At 33.4% G+C, this 22,631-nt stretch overlaps 2 protein-coding genes across 4 annotated transcripts; one reads left to right on the top strand and one right to left on the bottom strand.

The window, feature by feature from the left end:
* The first annotated feature begins 33 nt into the window (after positions 1 to 33).
* Positions 34 to 17,305, top strand: LOC124446832 (structural maintenance of chromosomes protein 1A-like). Its single transcript, XM_046997713.1, is given in 45 exon segments — positions 34 to 181; positions 674 to 722; positions 948 to 1,057; positions 1,138 to 1,214; positions 1,843 to 1,946; positions 2,176 to 2,201; positions 2,204 to 2,295; positions 2,378 to 2,445; positions 2,650 to 2,740; positions 3,033 to 3,110; positions 3,873 to 3,915; positions 3,918 to 3,979; positions 6,410 to 6,514; positions 6,748 to 6,833; positions 7,153 to 7,201; positions 7,339 to 7,449; positions 7,592 to 7,663; positions 7,983 to 8,080; positions 8,173 to 8,217; positions 8,293 to 8,355; positions 8,447 to 8,638; positions 9,476 to 9,479; positions 9,644 to 9,775; positions 9,924 to 10,075; positions 11,732 to 11,927; positions 12,187 to 12,252; positions 12,382 to 12,471; positions 12,588 to 12,631; positions 12,717 to 12,807; positions 12,888 to 12,918; positions 13,041 to 13,126; positions 13,314 to 13,391; positions 13,487 to 13,570; positions 13,694 to 13,750; positions 13,828 to 13,881; positions 14,066 to 14,116; positions 14,542 to 14,616; positions 14,793 to 14,905; positions 15,644 to 15,751; positions 15,955 to 16,015; positions 16,123 to 16,226; positions 16,303 to 16,377; positions 16,458 to 16,527; positions 16,851 to 16,961; positions 17,055 to 17,305. Coding segments are annotated over 44 exon segments (3,594 nt in total). The 5' UTR covers positions 34 to 181; positions 674 to 696; the 3' UTR covers positions 17,118 to 17,305.
* LOC124446083 (protein IWS1 homolog) lies at positions 17,191 to 22,303 on the bottom strand. 3 transcript variants are annotated; one of them, XM_046996882.1, is made up of 16 exons: positions 21,895 to 22,303; positions 20,903 to 21,520; positions 20,734 to 20,779; positions 20,539 to 20,611; positions 20,331 to 20,403; positions 20,106 to 20,238; positions 19,621 to 19,663; positions 19,155 to 19,184; positions 18,869 to 19,023; positions 18,715 to 18,766; positions 18,570 to 18,647; positions 18,350 to 18,467; positions 18,130 to 18,238; positions 17,993 to 18,058; positions 17,788 to 17,902; positions 17,191 to 17,671 (listed from the first exon to the last, which is right to left on the bottom strand). In XM_046996882.1, exons 1-16 carry the CDS (start codon positions 22,067 to 22,069, stop codon positions 17,552 to 17,554), a joined length of 2,004 nt encoding a protein of 667 aa, XP_046852838.1. In that variant the 5' UTR covers positions 22,070 to 22,303; the 3' UTR covers positions 17,191 to 17,551. The 3 variants fall into 3 exon arrangements, with proteins under 3 accessions (XP_046852838.1, XP_046852837.1, XP_046852839.1); XM_046996881.1 differs by having other exon boundaries at positions 20,328 to 20,403; positions 21,895 to 22,302; XM_046996883.1 differs by having other exon boundaries at positions 20,328 to 20,403; positions 20,903 to 21,578; positions 21,895 to 22,091.
* Positions 22,304 to 22,631: the final 328 nt, after the last annotated feature.

Below are 22,631 nucleotides of genomic sequence, written 5' to 3'. Positions count from 1 at the left end.
GATAACATGTGCTTATCATTTTGATGAATGGAAAAGTGTATCGATCAAGTGAAAATTTTTCGCGGCAAAGCACTCGATGCAGAGCAAAGAGAGAAGTCTGCAGAGTGCATTGTACAAAATATACTTTAGATATTATTCACGTTGATATATCATCAGCTTTTTGTTCAACTGAATAGCTAAGGTAAATAGTAAGTTAGGTCATGTATCATAGTACAACAGAGTAAATGTTTTTTGTATTTGACGTTGCCTAGTTTATTTTATAATGTCAGATATGTTCACCTGCTTTGCTTTGTGTTTCGAGATGTTCATTTTAGTGTGAGCAATATGTGCTCTATATAAACGAACAAGTTAAGTTGGCAAAAGAAGGTCTAGAATATAAATAAAGGCTAAAGTCGTGCCCGTTGAAGCTCCATAGCTAGTTACTTGAACATTGCACGTGGTCAGATAATGATGAAGTTTAAAGTCTTTATCTGAATCCAGTCTTGTGCATAAGATGTGCACGCTGACAATATAGTACAAGTTTAGAGACATTACAGTGCTCAATTTCAATGAGTGTTGGGTAGAATTTGTTTGCATATGATAAAATTTCCTGATTTCTTAGTCATCCCTCTGAAATCGTAGCAAATACAATCCTTCTCTCATTTTTTCATCTATTTTATCAACCTTTTTACAGGTTTCCTTTGAGTTATTCATTTAATGATGGATAATTCTACTGGCAGGAGGTATGTAACAAATAAATGTAGATGCATAAACTTACTATATGGAATTCTCTCTATATTCACAAATTGATAGCCATGCAAGTTTAATAAGTAGCTTGGGACAGCTACGTAAGTTCCAGAAAGTTTGTAATACCAGTCCTAAGTAAATTAATAACAAATATCATCAATATATGTCATTGTTTTGTTATCTGAGGATATTTCAAATATTTCCACCATTTGATGTTGTAGATTGGGACATTTGAATCACTTGGAAATAGAAAATTTTAAGTCATATAAAGGACGGCATGTAATCGGTCCATTAAAAAAATTCACTGCCATTATTGGTCCCAATGGATGTGGTAAGCAGTATAATGTATGGAAATCTTTCTGTAGTAAACTAGAGAAGGATTCTTGTTTTTTACTGAAAATGATCTTCTAGGAAAGTCAAATTTGATGGATGCAATCAGCTTTGTGTTTGGTGAAAAAACATCCAGTCTTCGTGTGAGAACTGTCAAGGTGTGTTGTCACTTTTTCTTTAAATTTTTTCTTTATTCATAACTTTTTATACAGACAGTAGTAAAACTTAGTAGTATGTGAAGAATCCTAGAGGAAAAAATAGACTGAATAATAATGATGTTACAGAAGTAGTATCTCATTTGTTATTGGGAGAAGAATATTGTTCTTTTTTACTAATAATTAAAAATTTAAGTGGTGTAACTACATAGCTATTAAATTTTATAACAATTGCATGCTGTAGGTACTTATGGTGATTTTATTGATGGGCACAGGTTTTTCATTGGTGTTGTAACTTGTTAGTGTTGTTAAATAAATCAATACACATTGTCTTTAACAAACTGTTAATATCATTAATGATCTTATAAATACCTGGAGTGTTTAATAAATTATAGAATTTTTGGGTCTGGCTTTCAGCAGCCAATATGAGGTTTTATTAGAGAGGCATTTAAATAATTTCACTTAAGTGTGAACAAATAAAAACAAAACTAACACTAGTTATACAGTTTTGGGACAAGTCAACAATCCACCAAAATATGTATACATACTATCATTATGCTTATTTTATTTGAAGGTAATTATTGGATAATTTACAGTTGGTTAGATTTACTAATTCTTTTTAAATTTTTAGGATCTAATTCATGGTGCTCCAATCAATAAACCAGTTTCTTCTACTGCTTTTGTTCAAGCTGTTTTTGTTGAACCTAATGGTAATGAAACCACTCTGACTCGAAAGTAAGTTTTTTTTTGTTTACAATTGAGCATAATTAATAAAGCTAGCTCATAGTCAATGTTTGAGTCAGGATTTTGGGTTATGTCATGTGAATTGCTTGGATCATTTTCCCAAAAAGAATTTCTGTTGAGGACTCCGATTTTGTGCAGTTTTCATTTAAAGATTTAAGTATGTGCACAACTATACGATATGAGAATTTCAATTGATTATCTTTTTATTACAATTGAATAGAATCGTTGGCAGTGGAACAGAGTATCGATAAATAATAGAGCCGTCAGTCCAACAGAATACAATGTAAAACTTGAAAGTTTTGGAATATTTACCAAAGCAAAAAATTTTCTTGTGTTTCAAGTAAGAAATATGTGTTAGTCTACTTTGTTATAGCAAAGGTAATCTTCGCCTTATTTTGGCTAAAAGTGTGTGTTTCATTAAGGGTGCTGTTGAATCTATTGCTATGAAAACACCAAAAGAACGTACTCAAATGTTTGAAAAACTAAGCAGGTGGCATTTAAAAATTACTGGACATAGTTCATTTTTTTTTTGCCTGGAGACATCATCTTTGATTACATCTGTAAGATCCACTCTATAAATGTTTCAAGGACGTACATTCTCATCTTCATTTTCCCATAAAATTATTTATTGGCATCAAATGATGTTATGTTTGAGTTGTATGACATAAACTCATTGTAATTCGTTGTTCATCAGGTCAGGAGAACTTCAATCAGAGTATGAAAATAAGAAATTAAGCATGCAACAAGCTGAACAAGACACAACATATAACTATCAGAAAAAAAAGGTGCAGTGTCATTATTAAAAACTATGAATTTTTGTGTTTACAAGAATGACAAAACTTATCACCTCAAAAAGGGAAGAAAACTTGATGGACTAAAACTATTATTGTTCAACTTAGGTAATCTTTAATGGTACACATGGCAACAAATGATTATTTTATTAAATATTAATTAGGAAATGTACTGCGTAGCTCATCTCAAACATGATATTTTTTCCTGCTAATCCATAAAACAGGTTTACATTCATTCAACCTTAATGTTGCACCAATTGAAAAACACGCTTTCAAAACATTTTAGGGAATTTTAGCTGAGCGTAAGGAAGCCAAGGCAGAGAAAGATGAAGCTGAAAAATATGAAGTTCTGATTCGGGAATATGTGAGTTGTATTTGATTTGAACTGTAGCAGTGTTGTGGTACTAGGTATTGAACTGTAGCGGTATTGTGGTACTGGGTATTGAACTGTAGCGGTATTGTGGTACTGGGTATTGAACTGTAGCTGTATTGTGGTAATGGGTATTGAACTGTAGCTGTATTGTGGTACTAGGTATTGAACTGTAGCTGTATTGTGGTACTGGGTATTGAACTGTAGCGGTATTGTGGTAATGGGTATTGAACTGTAGCGGTATTGTGGTACTAGGTATTGAACTGTAGCGGTATTGTGGTACTAGGTATTGAACTGTAGCGGTATTGTGGTACTAGGTATTGTAGTCATTATAGTACAGTATTAGTAAGTATAATGTAGAATAAAATGGTGAATTATAGTGTAGAAACATATAGTACAGTAAAGAATAGTCTAATTATAAGTATAGTCTATATACAGGAGAGTAGAGAACGTAGAGATACGAGAGTAGTAAGACAGAAATTTATGTGATTGTACATAGTAAAATAAAAACAATATAACGTGTGTGGTAATTGGTCAATAGTTTAATTTGCACTAGCTTTTGCAAACCGTTCTGAGCTCAGCCAATTAAATCAAAAGATCAATCAGAGAGAATTTGCAAATCAATCATGAATATTTTACAGAGGAAAAATGAAAATGTTTGTTTTAAATTTATCTGTTTTGCAGTCTTGTTATTTTGTAAAGAAATAAAAGATGTTTTTCGTGTTTGTATACGTAACTGCTCTTTTCATTGTAAAGGATGATTGTAAACTGGAGGCCCAGCTGTTCAAGTTGTATTACAATAGAAAAGTATAGGTGACTTGAATAAAAAACTTGATGAAAAAAATAATGCAGTTAAATCATTGGTAAGTACGTACAACAATATTATTGTTTGTCTCTACAAGATGCCTGTTTATTTTTCCTTCTGGAGTTGGCCCAGTGCAGTCGAATGTCCTAGTCAGTTGCGTTGCTAGCTCATCGATAATTGCGAAGAGGCCAATATTCATATATGCATGTTATGATCCTCAGAAAACAACTGATTTCAAAAGAACTTTACCTCGACATACATACGTATATGAATAATGGCATCCTTATTATCGAGCTGGCTACACCACTGCTCGTAGTGCGTAATTCTTTATTCTTATTATCGAGCTGGCTACCACTGCTCGTAGTGCGTAATTCTTTATTCTTATTTATTTGATGGCTACACCACTGCTCGTAGTGCGTAATTCTTTATTCTTATTTATTTGATGGCTACACCACTGCTCGTAGTGCGTAATTCTTTATTCTTATTTATTTGATGGTTACACCACTGCTCGTAGTGCGCAATTCTTTATTCTTATTTATTTGATGGTTACACCACTGCTCGTAGTGCGTAATTCTTTATTCTTATTTATTTGATGGTTACACCACTGCTCGTAGTGCGTAATTCTTTATTCTTATTTATTTGATGGCTACACCACTGCTCGTAGTGCGTAATTCTTTATTCTTATTTATTTGATGGCTACACCACTGCTCGTAGTGCGTAATTCTTTATTCTTATTTATTTGATGGCTACACCACTGCTCGTAGTGCGTAATTCTTTATTCTTATTTATTTGATGGTTACACTACTGCTCGTAGTGCGTAATTCTTTATTCTTATTTATTTGATGGTTAAACCACTGCTCGTAGTGCGTAATTCTTTATTCTTATTTATTTGATGGCTACACCACTGCTCGTAGTGCGTAATTCTTTATTCTTATTTATTTGATGGCTACACCACTGCTCGTAGTGCGTAATTCTTTATTCTTATTTATTTGATGGCTACACCACTGCTCGTAGTGCGTAATTCTTTATTCTTATTTATTTGATGGCTACACCACTGCTCGTAGTGCGTAATTCTTTATTCTTATTTATTTGATGGTTACACCACTGCTCGTAGTGCGTAATTCTTTATTCTTATTTATTTGATGGCTACACCACTGCTCGTAGTGCGTAATTCTTTATTCTTATTTATTTGATTACACCACTGCTCGTAGTGCGTAGTTCTTTATTCTTATTAATTTGATGGCTACCACTGCTCGTAGTGCGTAATTCTTTATTCTTAATATCGAGCTGGCTACACCACTGCTCGTAGTGCGTAATTCTTTATTCTTATTTATTTGATGGCTACACCACTGCTCGCAGTGCGTAATTCTTTATTCTTAATATCGAGCTGGCTACACCACTGCTCGTAGTGCGTAATCTTTATTCTTATTTATTTGATGGCTACACCACTGCTCGTAGTGCGCAATTCTTTATTCTTATTTATTTGATGGCCACTCGTAGTGCGTAATTCTTTATTCTTATTTATTTGATGGCTACACCACTGCTCGTAGTGCGCAATTCTTTATTCTTATTTATTTGATGGCTACACCACTGCTCGTGCGTAAATTCTTTATTCTTATTTATTTGATGGCTACACCACTGCTCGTAGTGCGTAATTCTTTATTCTTATTTATTTGATGGCTACACCACTGCTCGTAGTGCGTAATTCTTTATTCTTATTTATTTGATGGTTACACCACTGCTCGTAGTGCGCAATTCTTTATTCTTATTTATTTGATGGCTACACCACTGCTCGTAGTGCGTAATTCTTTATTCTTATTTATTTGATGGCTACACCACTGCTCGTAGTGCATAATTTTTATTCTTAATATCGAGCTGGCTACACCACTGCTCGTAGTGCGTAATTCTTTATTCTTATTTATTTGATGGCTACACCACTGCTCGTAGTGCGTAATTCTTTATTCTTATTTATTTGATGGCTACACCACTGCTCGTAGTGCGTAATTCTTTATTCTTATTTATTTGATGGCTACACCACTGCTCGTAGTGCGTAATTCTTTATTCTTATTTATTTGATGGCTACACCACTGCTCGTAGTGCGTAATTCTTTATTCTTATTTATTTGATGGCTACACCACTACTCGTAGTGCGTAATTCTTTATTCTTATTTATTTGAACACAATTGTTCAAAAAATTTGGTCGGAAAATAATGCAAAATGTTATGAGAAAATTTTATAGTTTTCTGGAGTTCTGATCATCATTTTTTAGTTAGTTAAAGTCCTTACAGTTAGGGCGGCCATCAGGATCCCAACGTCTAACTCTCGTGATCTACAAAATTGTAGCCTCAATTTTAGAAATTATCTGGTTACAGATTTTAACAAATGAAATCATCATTTCTTTAATCTTAGTATTTCTGTACTGGTGAAATTTTATGGTTTTAGTATAGGTTATACGCATTGTGATCTTTTATATTTTGTTCTGGATATAGGAAGAAAAACGTGTCAAAGCAGAAAAAGACGTGAAGGCAAAAAAGAAAGAACATGGGGAATTATCAAGAAGATTTGCTGTTTTAGAAAAACAAATCAAAGAAAAGGTTGCCTATAGAAATATTTTAGTAAATTGGATATTTATTTCAAATATTGTAAAATATCACTATTTACCATGAGCTCGATATTTTTTTATAAACATTGATAGAGAATAAACAAGTCTCTACCTTCATGAACTTGAAGGAAAAATGTATCACTTGGTGCTGATAATTTTTGCATAGAAAGGAGTCGTCTTGATGTATGACAATTGACATTGCATGTTTTGTTTTTAATTTTACAGGAAAATGGATTGGCCGAGAAGCGACCATTATACATCAAAGCAAAAGAAAAAACGACACATATGAACAACAGATTGGAAACACGAAAGTATTTTTTACTGCGTTTTTTATTGATTTTATATTGTATACAAAACAAAATGACGTACGTACCTGTTGATTTCTTTCATTCTCTGTTCTATAACATTTTTTTAACTAGCTCTGAAAGATACATAAATAGGAGACCTAGGGTACCTCTGGTAATTATGTATTTACATGTTGTTCTGAAATAAGTATTGTTTGTATTTCATCTTCGCATTAGACCTTACTAATGACTGGAAAGTAAATTCCAGTATTACGATAAGATTTGGAATTCGCATTTGATGACTCAGTATTCTCTTAGACACTTAGCTTTAGAATTTATTTTTTAGAAAATCGTTATCAAAAGCTTTGAAGATTCATAACAAGCATAAAGATGAAGTAAGATTTTATATCTTTTTTTTTATTATTATTTTTATTTGTGGTTCGCTTCAATGTTCTATACATTGACCGTGCTTTATTATATCTTGTAGAGTAAAGTATTTTACCCTAAATGGGTCATGTCTTATGGTATTTAGATCAAGCATTTACTTGAAGAATTGAATGAAATACGAAACCGTGCTGAACAATATGAAGAAGAGATAGTAGAAGCTTCTCAAGAAAAAGACATGGAACTAATGTCCTCACAAGTAGCTTTTTATTTCATTTGTTTTATTTTAATATATTACAGAATTCATGACGTTTTTCACTCTTTATTAATTATTTATATTTCACTTCATATTTTATATTTGCAATCAATGTAATATTAAAAATCTCCCTTATGATTTTCAGCTTGAAGAGTATAACAGTTTACGGGAAAGAGTAGGAATACAAACATCGCATCTTCGTGAAGAACTTAACAAGGTGCAGTAACTGCAGCTACTTCTTTTACTTAAAAAGAATTATTAACTGTATTTTATAAGTTGTGCGAACGTAGATTCCTAAAAAAAATGTATAAAAGGGTAAGATTCAACGAATTTGAAGTTTTCCTTTACGTGTGTACGTCACTATTTATGATGGTGACTGGACTTTTTTGGAAGTAAACAATTATCTTAAATAAAAGTGTTCTGACGAACAAAACGTCTGTCATGGACTTAAAAAAACTACTAGCTTATGATACAAAAGTCAACTCCGACATTACAATCATCAAGAAATTTATATTCAATTGTATTTTATTACTTAGATTAATCGAGAACATAAGTCCGAAGAAGAAAACCTTGAAGAGGCACGACAACAACATGCAGATTTAACTGCAGAAGAAAATCGACTGAACGATGAGATGTAAGTTCTGTTATACATAGAAATTGTTTACTTCTATAGATAACCGTTCTTTAATTATTGGTGCGAGTTTTAGGAACTGTGAATTTATTTAGGCAACAACTATCAGAAAGAAAACAAAAGGTTTTCGATCATCTCAGGTTTGTGCGGTTGTTACAATAGCAGACTTTTAATTGAATGTCTTGAACTTTAACTTTTCTAACTGAATCATTCAGAAATAACGAAGATAAACTGAAAACAAGCGAAATCGAGGTGCAGACACTGAGCAACGTAATTACGTAAGTATTACAGGATAAAAGTCTTCAAAAAATGTTGAATTTCCCTTTCCTACTGGATTTCGATACTTGATTAATTATTGTTTTATACTAGTACGGCGGAGCAGAAGTACAATGAACTGAGCAGTAAAGCAGATGATTATCAGTCTCAAATTAACGAGTCAAAATTCGACAGAAACGAGAATCAAAGATTTCAAAAAAAACAAGAAATTCTTGATAGTTTAAAGCGACTATTTCCTGGTGTATACGGATGTCTTATTGATTTATGTGAACCTGTACATAAACGGTGATGTGAAATGAAAATCCAATAACATTTCTTCCTTTTTCATGTGATAGAATGGTGATCCAATAACATTTCTTCCTTTTTCATGTGATAGAATGGTGATCCAATAACATTTCTTCCTTTTTCATGTGATAGAATGGTGATCCAATAACATTTCTTCCTTTTTCATGTGATAGAATGGTGATCCAATAACATTTCTTCCTTTTTCATGTGAGAGAATGGTGATCCAATAACATTTCTTCCTTTTTCATGTGATAGAATGGTGATCCAATAACATTTCTTCCTTTTTCATGTGAGAGAATGGTGATCCAATAACATTTCTTCCTTTTTCATGTGATAGAATGGTGATCCAATAACATTTCTTCCTTTTTTCATGTGAGAGAATGGTGATCCAATAACATTTCTTCCTTTTTCATGTGATAGAATGGTGATCCAATAACATTTCTTCCTTTTTCCATGTGATAGAATGGTGATCCAATAACATTTCTTCCTTTTTTCATGTGATAGAATGGTGATCCAATAACATTTCTTCCTTTTTTCATGTGAGAGAATGGTGATCCAATAACATTTCTTCCTTTTTTCATGTGATAGAATGGTGATCCAATAACATTTCTTCCTTTTTCCATGTGATAGAATGGTGATCCAATAACATTTCTTCCTTTTTCATGTGATAGAATGGTGATCCAATAACATTTCTTCCTTTTTCATGTGAGAGAATGGTGATCCAATAACATTTCTTCCTTTTTCATGTGATAGAATGGTGATCCAATAACATTTCTTCCTTTTTCCATGTGATAGAATGGTGATCCAATAACATTTCTTCCTTTTTTCATGTGATAGAATGGTGATCCAATAACATTTCTTCCTTATTTTCATGTGATAGAATGGTGATCCAATAACATTTCTTCCTTTTTCATGTGATAGAATGGTGATCCAATAACATTTCTTCCTTTTTTCATGTGATAGAATGGTGATCCAATAACATTTCTTCCTTTTTTCATGTGATAGAATGGTGATCCAATAACATTTCTTCCTTTGGACACAATCCAAGTGAAAACAATCGATGAGAAACTTCGACAATCTGGGGGCACAGCAAAACTTGTTATGGATATCATTAAATGTGAACAATCTCAAGTGAAGGTAATAAATAAAACATTCATGACTTTTTTTTTTGAAAACAATATGAATTTATTCAGGATTACGTTAATTGATTGTGTTAATGTATCAACGTACGTACGCATAAAGTTCTATTGCTATATCTGACTACAGTATATTAATATTTTAACAGCGTGCTCTATTATATGCGTGCGGAAATGCTTTGGTGTGCGACACTGTTGACGAAGCTAGAAGACTTGCATATAGTGGTTATGAAAGAAAGAAGACTATTTCACTTGACGGTACCATGTTTCAGAAATCTGGAGTAATATCCGGTGGTGCAAGGTTAGAAAAACGTCTATACATCGTAAACTTGTTTTACGTAATTTTCAAGAAGTAACTGATGGGATCTTGAAGATCATCTCTACAATCATTGCAGTCAACCATCTCTACAATCATTGCAGTCAACCATCTCTACAATCATTGCAGTCAACCATCTCTACAATCATTGCAGTCAACCATCTCTACAATCACTACAATCAACCATCTCTACCATCATTGCAGTCAACCATCTCTACCATCATTGCAGTCAACCATCTCTACAATCATTGCAGTCAACCATCTCTACCATCATTACAATCAACCATCTCTACAATCATTGCAGTCAACCATCTCTACAATCATTGCAGTCAACCATCTCTACAATCACTACAATCAACCATCTCTACCATCATTGCAGTCAACCATCTCTACCATCATTGCAGTCAACCATCTCTACCATCATTGCAGTCAACCATCTCTACAATCATTGCAGTCAACCATCTCTACCATCATTGCAGTCAACCATCTCTACAATCATTGCAGTCAACCATCTCTACCATCATTGCAGTCAACCATCTCTACAATCATTGCAGTCAACCATCTCTACAATCATTGCAGTCAACCATCTCTACAATCATTACAATCAACCATCTCTACAATCACTACAATCAACCATCTCTACCATCATTGCAGTCAACCATCTCTACCATCATTGCAGTCAACCATCTCTACAATCATTGCAGTCAACCATCTCTACCATCATTGCAGTCAACCAACTCTACAATCATTGCAGTCAACCATCTCTACAATCATTGCAGTCAACCATCTCTACAATCATTGCAGTCAACCATCCCTACAATCATTGCAGTCAACCATCTCTACAATCACTACGATCAACCATCTCTACAATCATCACTACAATGAACCATCCGTACAATCATATCACTACGATCAACCATCTCTGCAATCATATCACTACAATCAACCATCCCTACAATCATCACTGCAGTCAACCATCCCTACAATCATATCACTTCAGTCAACCATCACTACAATCATATGAGGCACTAAGGCTTGTAATAACGCTAGTTTGTCGATTTTGAACAATATGGCGAAAGATTTACTCATGCCTGAATCTGAAGAATTAACGATGTAACAACAGTCGAGCAAGAGGACTTTTGACCTCGAAGCCTGGTGGGTTTAAAGGACTTGCCAAAGACTACTAGCCCTTTCATTCAGCACTATTGAAAATGATTCAGCCGTGGGAAAGTGAAGATTCAAGCTTAAGAATTACAACAATAATTCCTCAACAGTCGACTATCTCTTTAGTCATATCTCTATAGTCAACAATTTTTACAGTCAACCACCTCTACAATCATATTTCTATGGTCAACAAATTCTACGATCATATCTCTGCAGTCAACAATATTTTCAATCAACCATTTTTATAGTCAGGCATCTCTACAGTCATAATTCTACAGTCAGCCACCTCTACACTCATATTTCTATGGTCAACAAATTCTACGATCATATCTCTGCAGTCAACAATATTTTCAATCAACCATTTTTATAGCCAGGCATCTCTACAATCATATTTCTACAGTCAACCATCTCTACAGTCATAGATAAAGATTATCTTATAACGAATTGTGCTTATTCTTGCGATTTGTTTCATTATAGTGATTTACGTTCTAAAGCCAAGAGATGGGATGAAAAACACGTTGAAGGAATGAAGAAAAAGCGTAATGATTGTTTGGTTCAGTTAAAGGATCTTGCTGCTCAGAAAAGAAAGAGACCACAGTTGGATCAACTAAATTCACAAATAGAGGGATTACGCTCTCGATTGAAATACTTTCAACGTGAAATTGAATCAATCGTATGGAATATTTAGCTCTTTGTTTACGTAATATCTAGTTTTGTGTTGCATCATTTACATATATTCTTAAAAGCATTTGCACTTGAAGGTTTGCGCTTTCTTAGTAGATCTTGTCTGTTTTTATCTTTATAGTTCAACGAAGCTTGTTAGTGTCTTTGTGTTAACCTAGCATGTTGTGATCTCTTTCTGTAGATTTACCTGTTAGAATTATGAAGCAATTTTCCTCATATGTTTCATATGTTTTATAACTTCAATGTAGGAAAATCGTGAACGCGAGGTTACTGCACAAATTTCTAGTGTGAAAGAAAAGGCGGATTCGTTAATAGTGAGTTCGTTTCTGTGGTTTTGTTCATGAAGCTAACTATTTGGTGTGCAGTAAAAAATTTTCATTTTACGAACCTCCAAACAATCCATTATAGAACATCCTTAAACCAACGTTGTTTTTCTATTTCAGCCGAAAATTGAACAGTTTGAGACCTCTTTAGCTGACAGGCAGAAATCCATTGAAAAAATCCAAAATCAAATTGATCGCGTTGAGGATGATGTAATGTTATGACTTTAGTTTGTCCAATAAATGCTGTCTGTTTTGGGTCAGCTGTACCCTCTGTTTTCTTTCGGTGTTTTTTCTTTAAAGCTTTGACTCTTTTTCCTTTTTCAAAGGTTTTCGAAGATTTTTGTCAATCAATTGGTGTTGAAAACATTAGGTGAATTATATCACCACTTATTTTGAACCTATTTAGTAAAAAGTAGTATTATTACAGATATTTGTTGATTTGTTTATATTTAAAGGCAATATGAAGAAAAACAATTAAAAACACAACAAGAGAGAGCTCAAAAACGCTTAGAGTTCTCCAACATACAATCAAAACTCAAAAGCCAAGTATGTCTGAATGAACTATGTTTTGTTTTAAGAATTTCCAAGCCACACATTGTAAGTAGTTGTCGTTTGAATTTGTTTAGTTGGAGTATGAACAAGGGCGAGACACTAAAAGTGAGTTTTTTTCGTTTGTTTATCAATTTGCAGTTTAGTTTTGTAGCTTGTTATATGGAATTTGCTGTATTAGGCCTGATCAAATGACAAAATATATGAGTTACAATATGCATTATCTCTAGCTCAAGTGAGAAAACTACAAGCAGAGATTCAAAGTGACGAAAGTAATATTGTAAAATTGAAAGAAAATGAGAAACGTGAACTAGATGTAAGTACTTACATGCCATTCGCAAAAACTTTGCTCTTGATTGTTATAATTGAATAAAGGTTATATGCATATGTACATAATAGTTTATAATAAATGGACACATATTCTCTCTTTCCATCTTTCCAAGGACTGCATTTTGTGACTTAATGAAAGATGTTGTGAATGTTTTCGCGTACTCTTTTACCAGAAAATTGATGAAGAAACGGAAGAGTTGAGTTATTTACGTGTAAATCTACAAGCATTGAAATCCGAACTGGATGAGAAGGTATTTTGAATTATATTACACCGTATGTCATGTTTTCAAAAAGTTGATTGAATGTTTGGTTAGGATGTTCGTAACTAACATATTTTTGTTCATAGGAACTTCAAGTCAAGAAAGCGAGAAAAGTGTTGAATAACCAAATAAAAGAAGAAGGAGAAAAGCAGAAAGAAATAATGTCAATTGTAAGTAACGTGAATAATTAAAATGCTATGGTCCTAGGAAACAAGAGAAACTTTTGTGTGGGAAATATTTACAAGCATAGCCAGTCATTATTGACGTTATTTTATAAGAATGCTGCTTTCTAGGAGTCCGAACTGGAACAAAAAAGAAGTGAAAGACATGGAATATTGAAAAGTTGCAAGGTGTCACTAAAATCTACGGTTATGTTTTAAATAACTGTTTTTTAAATTAATATTTAAACATGAATGTTTTTGTTTAGCTTGACAATATTCCTTTACCTTTTTTACGTGGCAGTATGGATGATATTGAACTGGTAAGGACATTCATGTTATGTACATTGATAACTTTAAAAGGGAATCGACAGGGCTACTGAGAGAAAAATTTCTCTTCATTGAAAGCTTTTTGGGATGGTTTCATTCGAACAATAGTCTGGTGTTCAGATGTTATCTTGACTATGTTTCTAATTTCTCAAACTCTTGGTTAAATCTTTTTTGTAGTCCGGTTCAGGATCAAGTCAGACTGATACAACTGAATCAAGCGAGAGTCAGGTAAAAAATATGGAAAAGGTTATAAACCGCCGTTATCAGAAAGTCGCTGAATACGTTTTTAAGCATCACATGTATAGACTTGCGTATAAGAAAAATATTTCACCCTGTTTAAGAGTGAGTCATAAACACCGTTTTAAAGTTATAACTTGCTTTAGTTTGACGGATATGCTGGGATAGTCCTTTAGTAGGATTATATTATATGACCAATTACAAGTTGATCTTTAGTGAATTCATACGCATGCGGGTGTATCATACGGATGTGTTATATAGTTGTGACATACGGTTGTACCGTAAGGGTAAACCACATGGGTGTGCCATAAAAATAAGTGTTGTGCTGATATTAATTCTAACCTTCCCGGTTTGTAGCACACTTTAAAGTTGCAATTGTAATTTATGATTCTAATTTTACACTTTTCCTATTCCAGGGAACCCGCTTGTTACTTCGAGAACTAGACAACGTTCAAATTGACTTTCACAACTTGAGAAGAGAATTTAAAAATGTACGCTCATTGATCATATCCACATAATCGATAATTGATGGACGTTTGTGTCGTGAATTGTTTATTTGGCTCACGTTTAGAGCATCTGACTAGTTCCTTATGATGCCTTCAGGATTAATATTTACTTTTTATAGATAGATTTGAAGTCAAAGCAAAATAATTTTGCATTTGTCTAGATTGATAGTATATCACAAGTACACAATGTAGAAACAGAAATTCTGGATAAATTGAATGAATTGGAGACAACACTACAAAAAATTCAAGCTCCTAACATGAAATCTAAAGAAAGGTTAGCTTTTTGTATTTACTTAGCTACCTAACATACGCTACATTTAACACTCGTAAAGCTACGTGTAAACGCTTTATACATTATTGTGTCAACATACGCTAAAGATTGTTTTACGTCTGTTGAGTGATGTTACGAAAAGTGTACAAACGTTCTCAACAAATTGTTCTCAACATTGTTGAGTGTGCTGCAACTGCTGTTCAAATGCACTGAACAATGTTGAGGTAGGCTTTGGTGACTGCGGTTGAGTAGAAAAGTTTAAGCAAGTTCAAACTTTCCTCTACAACGCTTAGCACCACTCAATGCCTCTCAATACCGCTTAGCACCGCTCAATACCGCTTAACACCACTCAATACCACTTAACACTGCTCAATACCACTCAACACCACTCAATACCACTCAATACCACTCAATACCGCTTAACAACGCTCAATACCACTCAACACTCCTAAACAGTGTGTGTAAATGCTCTGAACATGTTGAGTCTACAATGTAGAGAGCACATGTTAAGTCAAGATGTTAAGAATGTGCAAGTAGCTTACGTACATTTGACATATCTCTTGATATTGTACTTTCGTCATTAAATTTATCTTTCCAAAATGATATTCATGAAATTTTTCATAAAAGAGTAACATTTTCTGACATAATCAAGTGTTATTAGTGAATTTTGGTGAATAGTTTGTGTTTTGGAGAAGATGACATCTGTTATTGAACAATGGTGAATTTTATTGACTTCTAAAGGTTTGATGGAGCTGTGAGTAAGTTGCAAGAGACTAGTGAGATTTTCGAGAAATCAAGGGAAAGAGCAAAAAAAACTAAAATGGACTTTGAAAGAGTTAAACGTAAAAGGTTAGTAAAATAAATTTTTATTGATAAAATCATGAATTTCATTGGTACATTTTCGCTCTAAATGTTTACAAGACATACTCCGCATTGTAAATTTAATCTTTTACAACGGTGTTAGGCATGTATGGTATTCAGTTAAAAGAGAGTGAATGATTTTCATTACAAGTTTACCCATTATTTTGCAATGGCAATAATTTTCTTTTTAGATATGAGAAATTTACGTTTGCTTTTGATCATGTTGCTAGTCACATTGACGAGAATTACAAGGTGTTTTGTTGTACATTGTTTCTCACTTAACATTTATTTCTCCTCTTTTATTTGAACCTCCATGCATGGCTTCATAAGTTCTATTGTGTATTTTATCTTTTTGCCAGGAACTATCCAATAATCCCAGTGCGCAAGCTTTTCTCAGTCCTGAGAATGCCGAGGAGCCGTATTTAGAAGGCATTAACTACAGTTGTGTGGCTCCTGGTAAAAGGCAAGTGGTCAACAATGTTCATGTGCTCTTGATAAACAGTTTGATGGAAGTATTTCTTAAAATTCTCACGCTTTAGGTTTCGGCCGATGGACAATTTATCTGGTGGCGAGAAAACTGTTGCAGCTCTTGCGTTACTTTTCTCTATTAGATCGTCAGTAAAGAATTGTTTTTATTTTGATTTTCACTATTTTTTAGGGTAGTTTGATGAAACGTAATATTTATTGTTTTTAGCTGTCAACCGGCTCCGTTTTTTGTTTTGGATGAAATCGATGCAGCTTTGGATAATACTAACATTAACAATGTAATTAATACTTTTAGAATTATCTGTTGGATCATGTAAAACATGGTACTATCCTTAAATGTATATGGTAGCGTGCCCAAAATGCATATGGTAGCGTGCCCAAAAGCATATGGTACCATGCCCAAAAGCATATGGTAGCGTGCCAAAATGCATATGGTTAAATGCCCAAAAGCATATGGTACAATGCCCAAAAGCATATGGTACAATGCCCAAAAGCATATGGTACAATGCCCAAATACGTATGGTATCATGGCAAAAATGCATCATAACAGCATAGTATCTTTGAAGTATATCAGTTAGAAAATGCGAGTTTTGTTCAACAGGTATCATCTTACATTGAAAAGCAAACACGAGAACAATTTCAATGTATCGTTATTTCGTTGAAAGAAGAGTTTTATTCAAGAGCTGAAGCTCTCATTGGCATCACATGTGAGGTACGTCATTTATATACGTTGCCCAAGCTCTTCTTAGGAAAATCGCCTGACCACTGTCACTAAGTCAAATTTTAATGAATTTCTTTTATATAGCCGGATCAAGAATGCACTGTGAGCCGTGTTTTCAGTGTGGATCTTACGAAATACGGTGAGTAAATTTATTTGCCATATATCTCACCTCGATCGTCAAACATTGTTGCATTCTTTATACATGGATAATTTAACGTAATTTGCATTACGATTTGTCGGAGTTTAATATGTTTGTTAATTTTATATGCATCGACAATATTTTACATATTAAGATAAGAATCATTCTTTTTAATAAAAAAAGGTATGTAAACTTATTGAAGTAGCAAGAAATGTTCAAAGTGTGCTAGTTATGTGGCGAGGCTTGCTTTTTCTAAACACCGGTGTACACATTTACGTAGGTTTTAATACTTATTCATAACACTATCTAAATCGATTTTCTATCGACGAAAAGGCTTTTTCTGGCGTAAAATTTTTAAGCACCAAGAAACACAGCTATGTATACGAAATGAGAATAATTCATTTCTTCCAATTTAGTTCTCTCGTGTTAACTTCTAATCATACTATAAAGCCATTTTCCTTCCTTCAAGACTGATGTCGACGGCACGTTGTCGAGAAACTGCTTTTTTCTCGTTCAACTTTCTTTTCTGTTTCTCAAAACGATTTAATGTTTTCTTGGATGTCTAGACAAAATAGACAAGTGTGTTTTCATACTCACACTATAGTCTTTCAAATTGGATTCTTAGAAATTCGTTCCAGTCCTCGGGTGCAAACGTCACAATATCTATGTATGTAATACCTTAGAAAAATCGACAGGTTCAATATTGCTCTTGGGTCGAACAACGTAATCTTTATTAGAAGGAGCTGGAACCCGGGCACGCATACACCAACCTTTATCACCAGGACGCAAACTCCTGATGAAAATAGAAAGTGAATTTTGAGAGAAATAAAAACGCAGAAAATGGTCATGTGTTTAGGAAGAAGTGCTGAAAATTCGTCTTTACTTTGAATCAGATTTAATAGCGTTTTCAATTCTTTTGGGAGTCTTTCCTCCATCTACACCATCTCTACTGCAAAATGAGAAGATATATGATAAATGAAAAGAAGTCTTCACCAAGTACAATAATTTACATTAACGTACCTTAATCTTCTCCGTTTCGACATATTAGCATAATCTCTTTCCTCTCTTTCTTCACGTGACATTGACTTGAAATTTGCGGTCACTCCAAATATAGGTCTTGACCATTCACCTATACAAGAACAATCGAACTCAGTGACAGTAATGCAGTTGAAGGGTTTAATGGTAGAAAGGAACTATTTGGGCAAGCTACAAGTAAACATATTGTGGAAACCAAACTTACTGATGATTTTCCCCGCTCGTTGCTTGTTCTTCCTTGTCTCTTTGGGATGTCTGAATAAATACATAACAGCTTTACCAATTCCACTGACTTTAAGCGTTCCACTGTCCACTGGGGGAAGCTGTCAAAATGGATTTATATGTTATGAAGATATAAACGTTATAATTCGTTAAGACAGTTTATGTCTGGACATGCAACAAAAGCTTTATTCTTGTGTTAGTACCTGCTCTAAAATGTTTAGGATCCCTTCCCGTATTTGTAAATGAGGTAATGATCCATCTGGAAGGGGACTTATCCATTCCTGCAAAGAAAACATCCAGGTAGTTACACATTGGTATTACAAAACATTTCCCAGTGAAAAATTTTACCTTTAAAACAGGGAGAACATTGCTTTCCACGAATATAACCATCAAATCTATTCTAAAATCACAGTGATTTCTTTGGTGATTCACACTCGAGATATTAATTTATTAAAAACAGTAGTTCACGTGCAATTCACATGATTAGACTATAACTTCATACTTCAACATATGTCTGAGGATAGTTGGCAACATTTTAAGTTTCTTTGTTGCAGCCTGACGCGCTTCGTTGGCTAATCTATCTTCTTCAGCAGCTTCTTTCATGGTTTTTATTATATTAGCCACAAAATCATCGTTGTCGTTGATTATATCGCAATCCTAGAATGTAGGAAAAAAAGTGGATTTTACAGTTGCTGTAAACACGTATCTATGTCAATTCAAACAAAAAAACGGTTGGCGCTGTCTCGCTAAAAAATCTCATAGTTTTAACATAAAACTGCATGTTTAACCTTTCTTCTTCTTCGTGCTTTTCTATTCTCCTAAAATAGAATGTTTGTAATCATTAAAGTTTGACAAGAATTTTTGTAATGAAAGAATGAAAACCCAATTGCTTGGAATTTCCGCTCAGGTCAGTGTTACTTTTAGCAGAAACACGTGATTTGTTATTGAAAAATTCTGCTCTAATGCATCTTTGCACTGCTCTTGTTTTTCAAAGGTCGTGAATTAAGTGTTTATGTGAGAATGAACCTAAAAGATCTATATTAGGGATAAAGATATTTTTCTTGTGTCATAGCCATGCTAAAAATTCCCCTTAAACATACAAGTAATAAATGTATATCACTTTGGAATCTTGCGATGCCTATTAAGTCGAGTAGTCATCCTTCACCTGTGTCATTGCGTTATGTTTTAGTTATGTACGGTAACCATGACAATGCAAGAAACAATCATCAATAAAATTTATAATGTTATATCTACCTCTCGTTTTTTTTCCATCATCAAATCAAAATCTGAGACAAATCTAATAAGTGAAACATAACAAAAACATTTATAAATGCATGTTAAAACAGTAGCCATACCTTAAAACATGATTTTGAATGGGTGTACGTCAGTGTGCGAATTAGTTCAGAAAAACGGTGTGCAATTTTTTGACAAAGTGTTCCTTTAGAGGCATAATCAAATCGATATTACGTTAATTATTATATAGCGCTAATTGCTAAATTAATATTTTTAAACGTGAACACATTCATATGATTTACGACAGTGTTTTTCGTTAAAACTGCTGATTTTTGCACATCGTTTGAAAAAGTGATGTGCAATTGTTTTCATTTTAGCTAAAACGATGTGCACATTGCACACCGTTAATTCGCACACTGGTGTACGTGTACATTTATCTACTTATGTACGCCTGCATGTCATATATTTCAAAATGTATCTTTCTCTCAAATGAAATGCTTACGTACGCTTGACTTGACTCTTCTAGTACATCATCATCACTGTCTTCAGGTGGAGGTACAGTCATAGGTTCTTCAACTGCTTTTATTTCTTCTTCAGGCTTTTGTTTTTTCTCGTCATCTTCCTCGTCAGACATTACATCTACAACATAATGAAATTGAGTCAAATTTGTTATTTTACAACCAATTTAAACTAATTAACACTGCATGATATGAAACTAAAATCAAAACCTCCTTTTTTCTCAGGTTTCGTTTTAGATTTTTTCTTCATTTTAGTGGAACCACGAAGTTCATCATCTTCAAACCCCTAAAATCGAGATTCATAATTCCTTACTCAAGTACATACTACATCATTGTAATAAACAATTGTTATAGTGAAAAGTATAAAAAACAATATGCAAAATAACATTTTTATTTTTGCTTATAAATTCACAACCATTACCTGAAAATCTTCATCATCTTCATCACTTGATCCAAAAATATCATTAATAAGTTCCCCGGCAACACCAGTTGATCTAAATGTTGTATTAAAATAGTTACAAATAATTCATGGTAATGAAACGGACTCAAGCCTTTCTTAACAATATTGAAAGTGAGTTGGGGTAAACTACACATAGTACACACATAACAAACTTACTCTTCAATGTCATTATCATCTTTAGGCGTTTTGTGAGATACATTTCCTGTAAAATTTTTAGGTCAATATATTAGGTAAGAAAAATGAAAAATTTCAATTTTGGTTTATTCATTTTTAACATTGGACATCTACAGTAACACTCAATAAAGTCTCTTATATTTTGTTTTACCTTGTTTGCTACCTTCAGGAAGAAGAATGTCATCGCCAGCATTTTGCAAAATATCCTCCACAATTGCTTCTTCATCACCAGTCAATTGCATAGAAAAATCACTAATCTCGGTGAGATTCAACAAATCATTTTCCTCCAAAGTATCATTCTTCAAAACTTGTTCTTCCTTCTCATGGTCTTGAAGCTTGGTTGTATTAGCTTCATCAATTTCTAAGTCTAGTGATTTTGGATCTTCGGTTACATCAAGAGATGAAGAATTTGTATTTTCAATGGTTTTTTTCATTTTGCTTTGTGGTTCAATAACATCCTTTAAGCTTTGATTATCATCATCAAGCTGATTTTCTTTTGCTATACTTGGTGCTTCTTCACCTTCACACTTGTCATTCTGTATGTCTTTTACATTATCATTGATGTCATTATTATCACTAGCAAATGATTTTTGCATGTTGTCTTCATCATCAGAAATCTTTGCTGCAGTTTGTTCCAGATCTATTTGAACTTTTTTATTTTCCATTTCATCTTCAGATCTCTCATCTCTAATTTCATCATGAGATAAGTCAGATAGTCCTACTGTACAGGTGGTGTCCTTATGATCATTCTCAGGAATTTGGCCATTATCTTGAGTGTAAATGAATAAAATTAATCATTTATACCTTACATTAATAAAGTTTCTTAGCTAAAAAAATAAGAGAATCATACATATAAATTTAGGGGATCCAAATGGTTAAATGATAAAAATATAACAAGCAAAGAGGAGATATTAATTATTTTTCCAAAACCAAGCGGTAACGAAAAACTTTAAAAGAACTACTATATGATATAGGAATTTTAAAGAAAAACATTAAAATTGAACTCATAAAGTCTGGGAGACTGGATCCTATCAAGACGCAGCAAAACGATTATTATACCATTGATTAAATTTAAAAAAAACATAAAAGAATCGAAACATGATGATTTAAAAATAAAAACTTTAAAAATAGTTTGTCAGCTACCTTCGTTTAAAATCGCTTCTTCCAACTTTTCTTCCTCGTCAATTTTTTCATCTTGATTTTCCTTGGGAATCGTTCGTTTGCTGTCTTCATTAACATAGTTGCCTGGCGTAGGAGGGGTTTCTGCTTCAGAATATTCAGATCCTGAGTCACTTTTCTCGTTATCTGAATCTGACATAGTCAAATTATTTTTAATGAAGTTGTGCTTTTCTAATTTCTAAACACCACAACAACGAATGACGCAAACAAACATCCACCAAAAGTAGGCGCAATCGGAAACTTTTTCCGACGATTTCTGGCTGCCGAGTGACGCTTTCACATATGCGTTTACAGCAGTTTACACACAACGATTTGTCGGGACGACACCATGACGGATGCGCATTATCTATTTGTTGTTATTATTATTATTATTATTCCAGACACATTATCTATTCTGTGCAGTGAACTGTAATATAAACTGTAATATCACTGAATTTGTGTCATTGCGGAAAATGGTGACGTGTGCCGCTGATCTTCGTTGCTCATCCAGAGTCTGGGTGATCATGAAATGCTGCGCTGCTCTGCAAACTTTCCCAAAGTTTTATGATTTGACTTACTCGTAAATTTAAGCTGAAAATATGCCCAAAAACAAGAAAGTAATTGTTAAAGTGACTTTGCATAAAAGTAAAACATCAACAATCCCTATTTCATGTTTGTCGCGAACAATTGATTGCCACTAAAATTCTAAAAGGATATCGTTT

This window comes from Xenia sp. Carnegie-2017, unplaced genomic scaffold, assembly GCF_021976095.1.
Source record: "Xenia sp. Carnegie-2017 unplaced genomic scaffold, XeniaSp_v1 HiC_scaffold_22, whole genome shotgun sequence".
In the NCBI taxonomy this organism is placed as follows: domain Eukaryota; kingdom Metazoa; phylum Cnidaria; class Anthozoa; order Malacalcyonacea; family Xeniidae; genus Xenia; species Xenia sp. Carnegie-2017.
The sequence above is the reverse complement of the archived record's forward strand: the minus strand, read 5'-3'. Positions and strand labels throughout refer to the sequence as shown.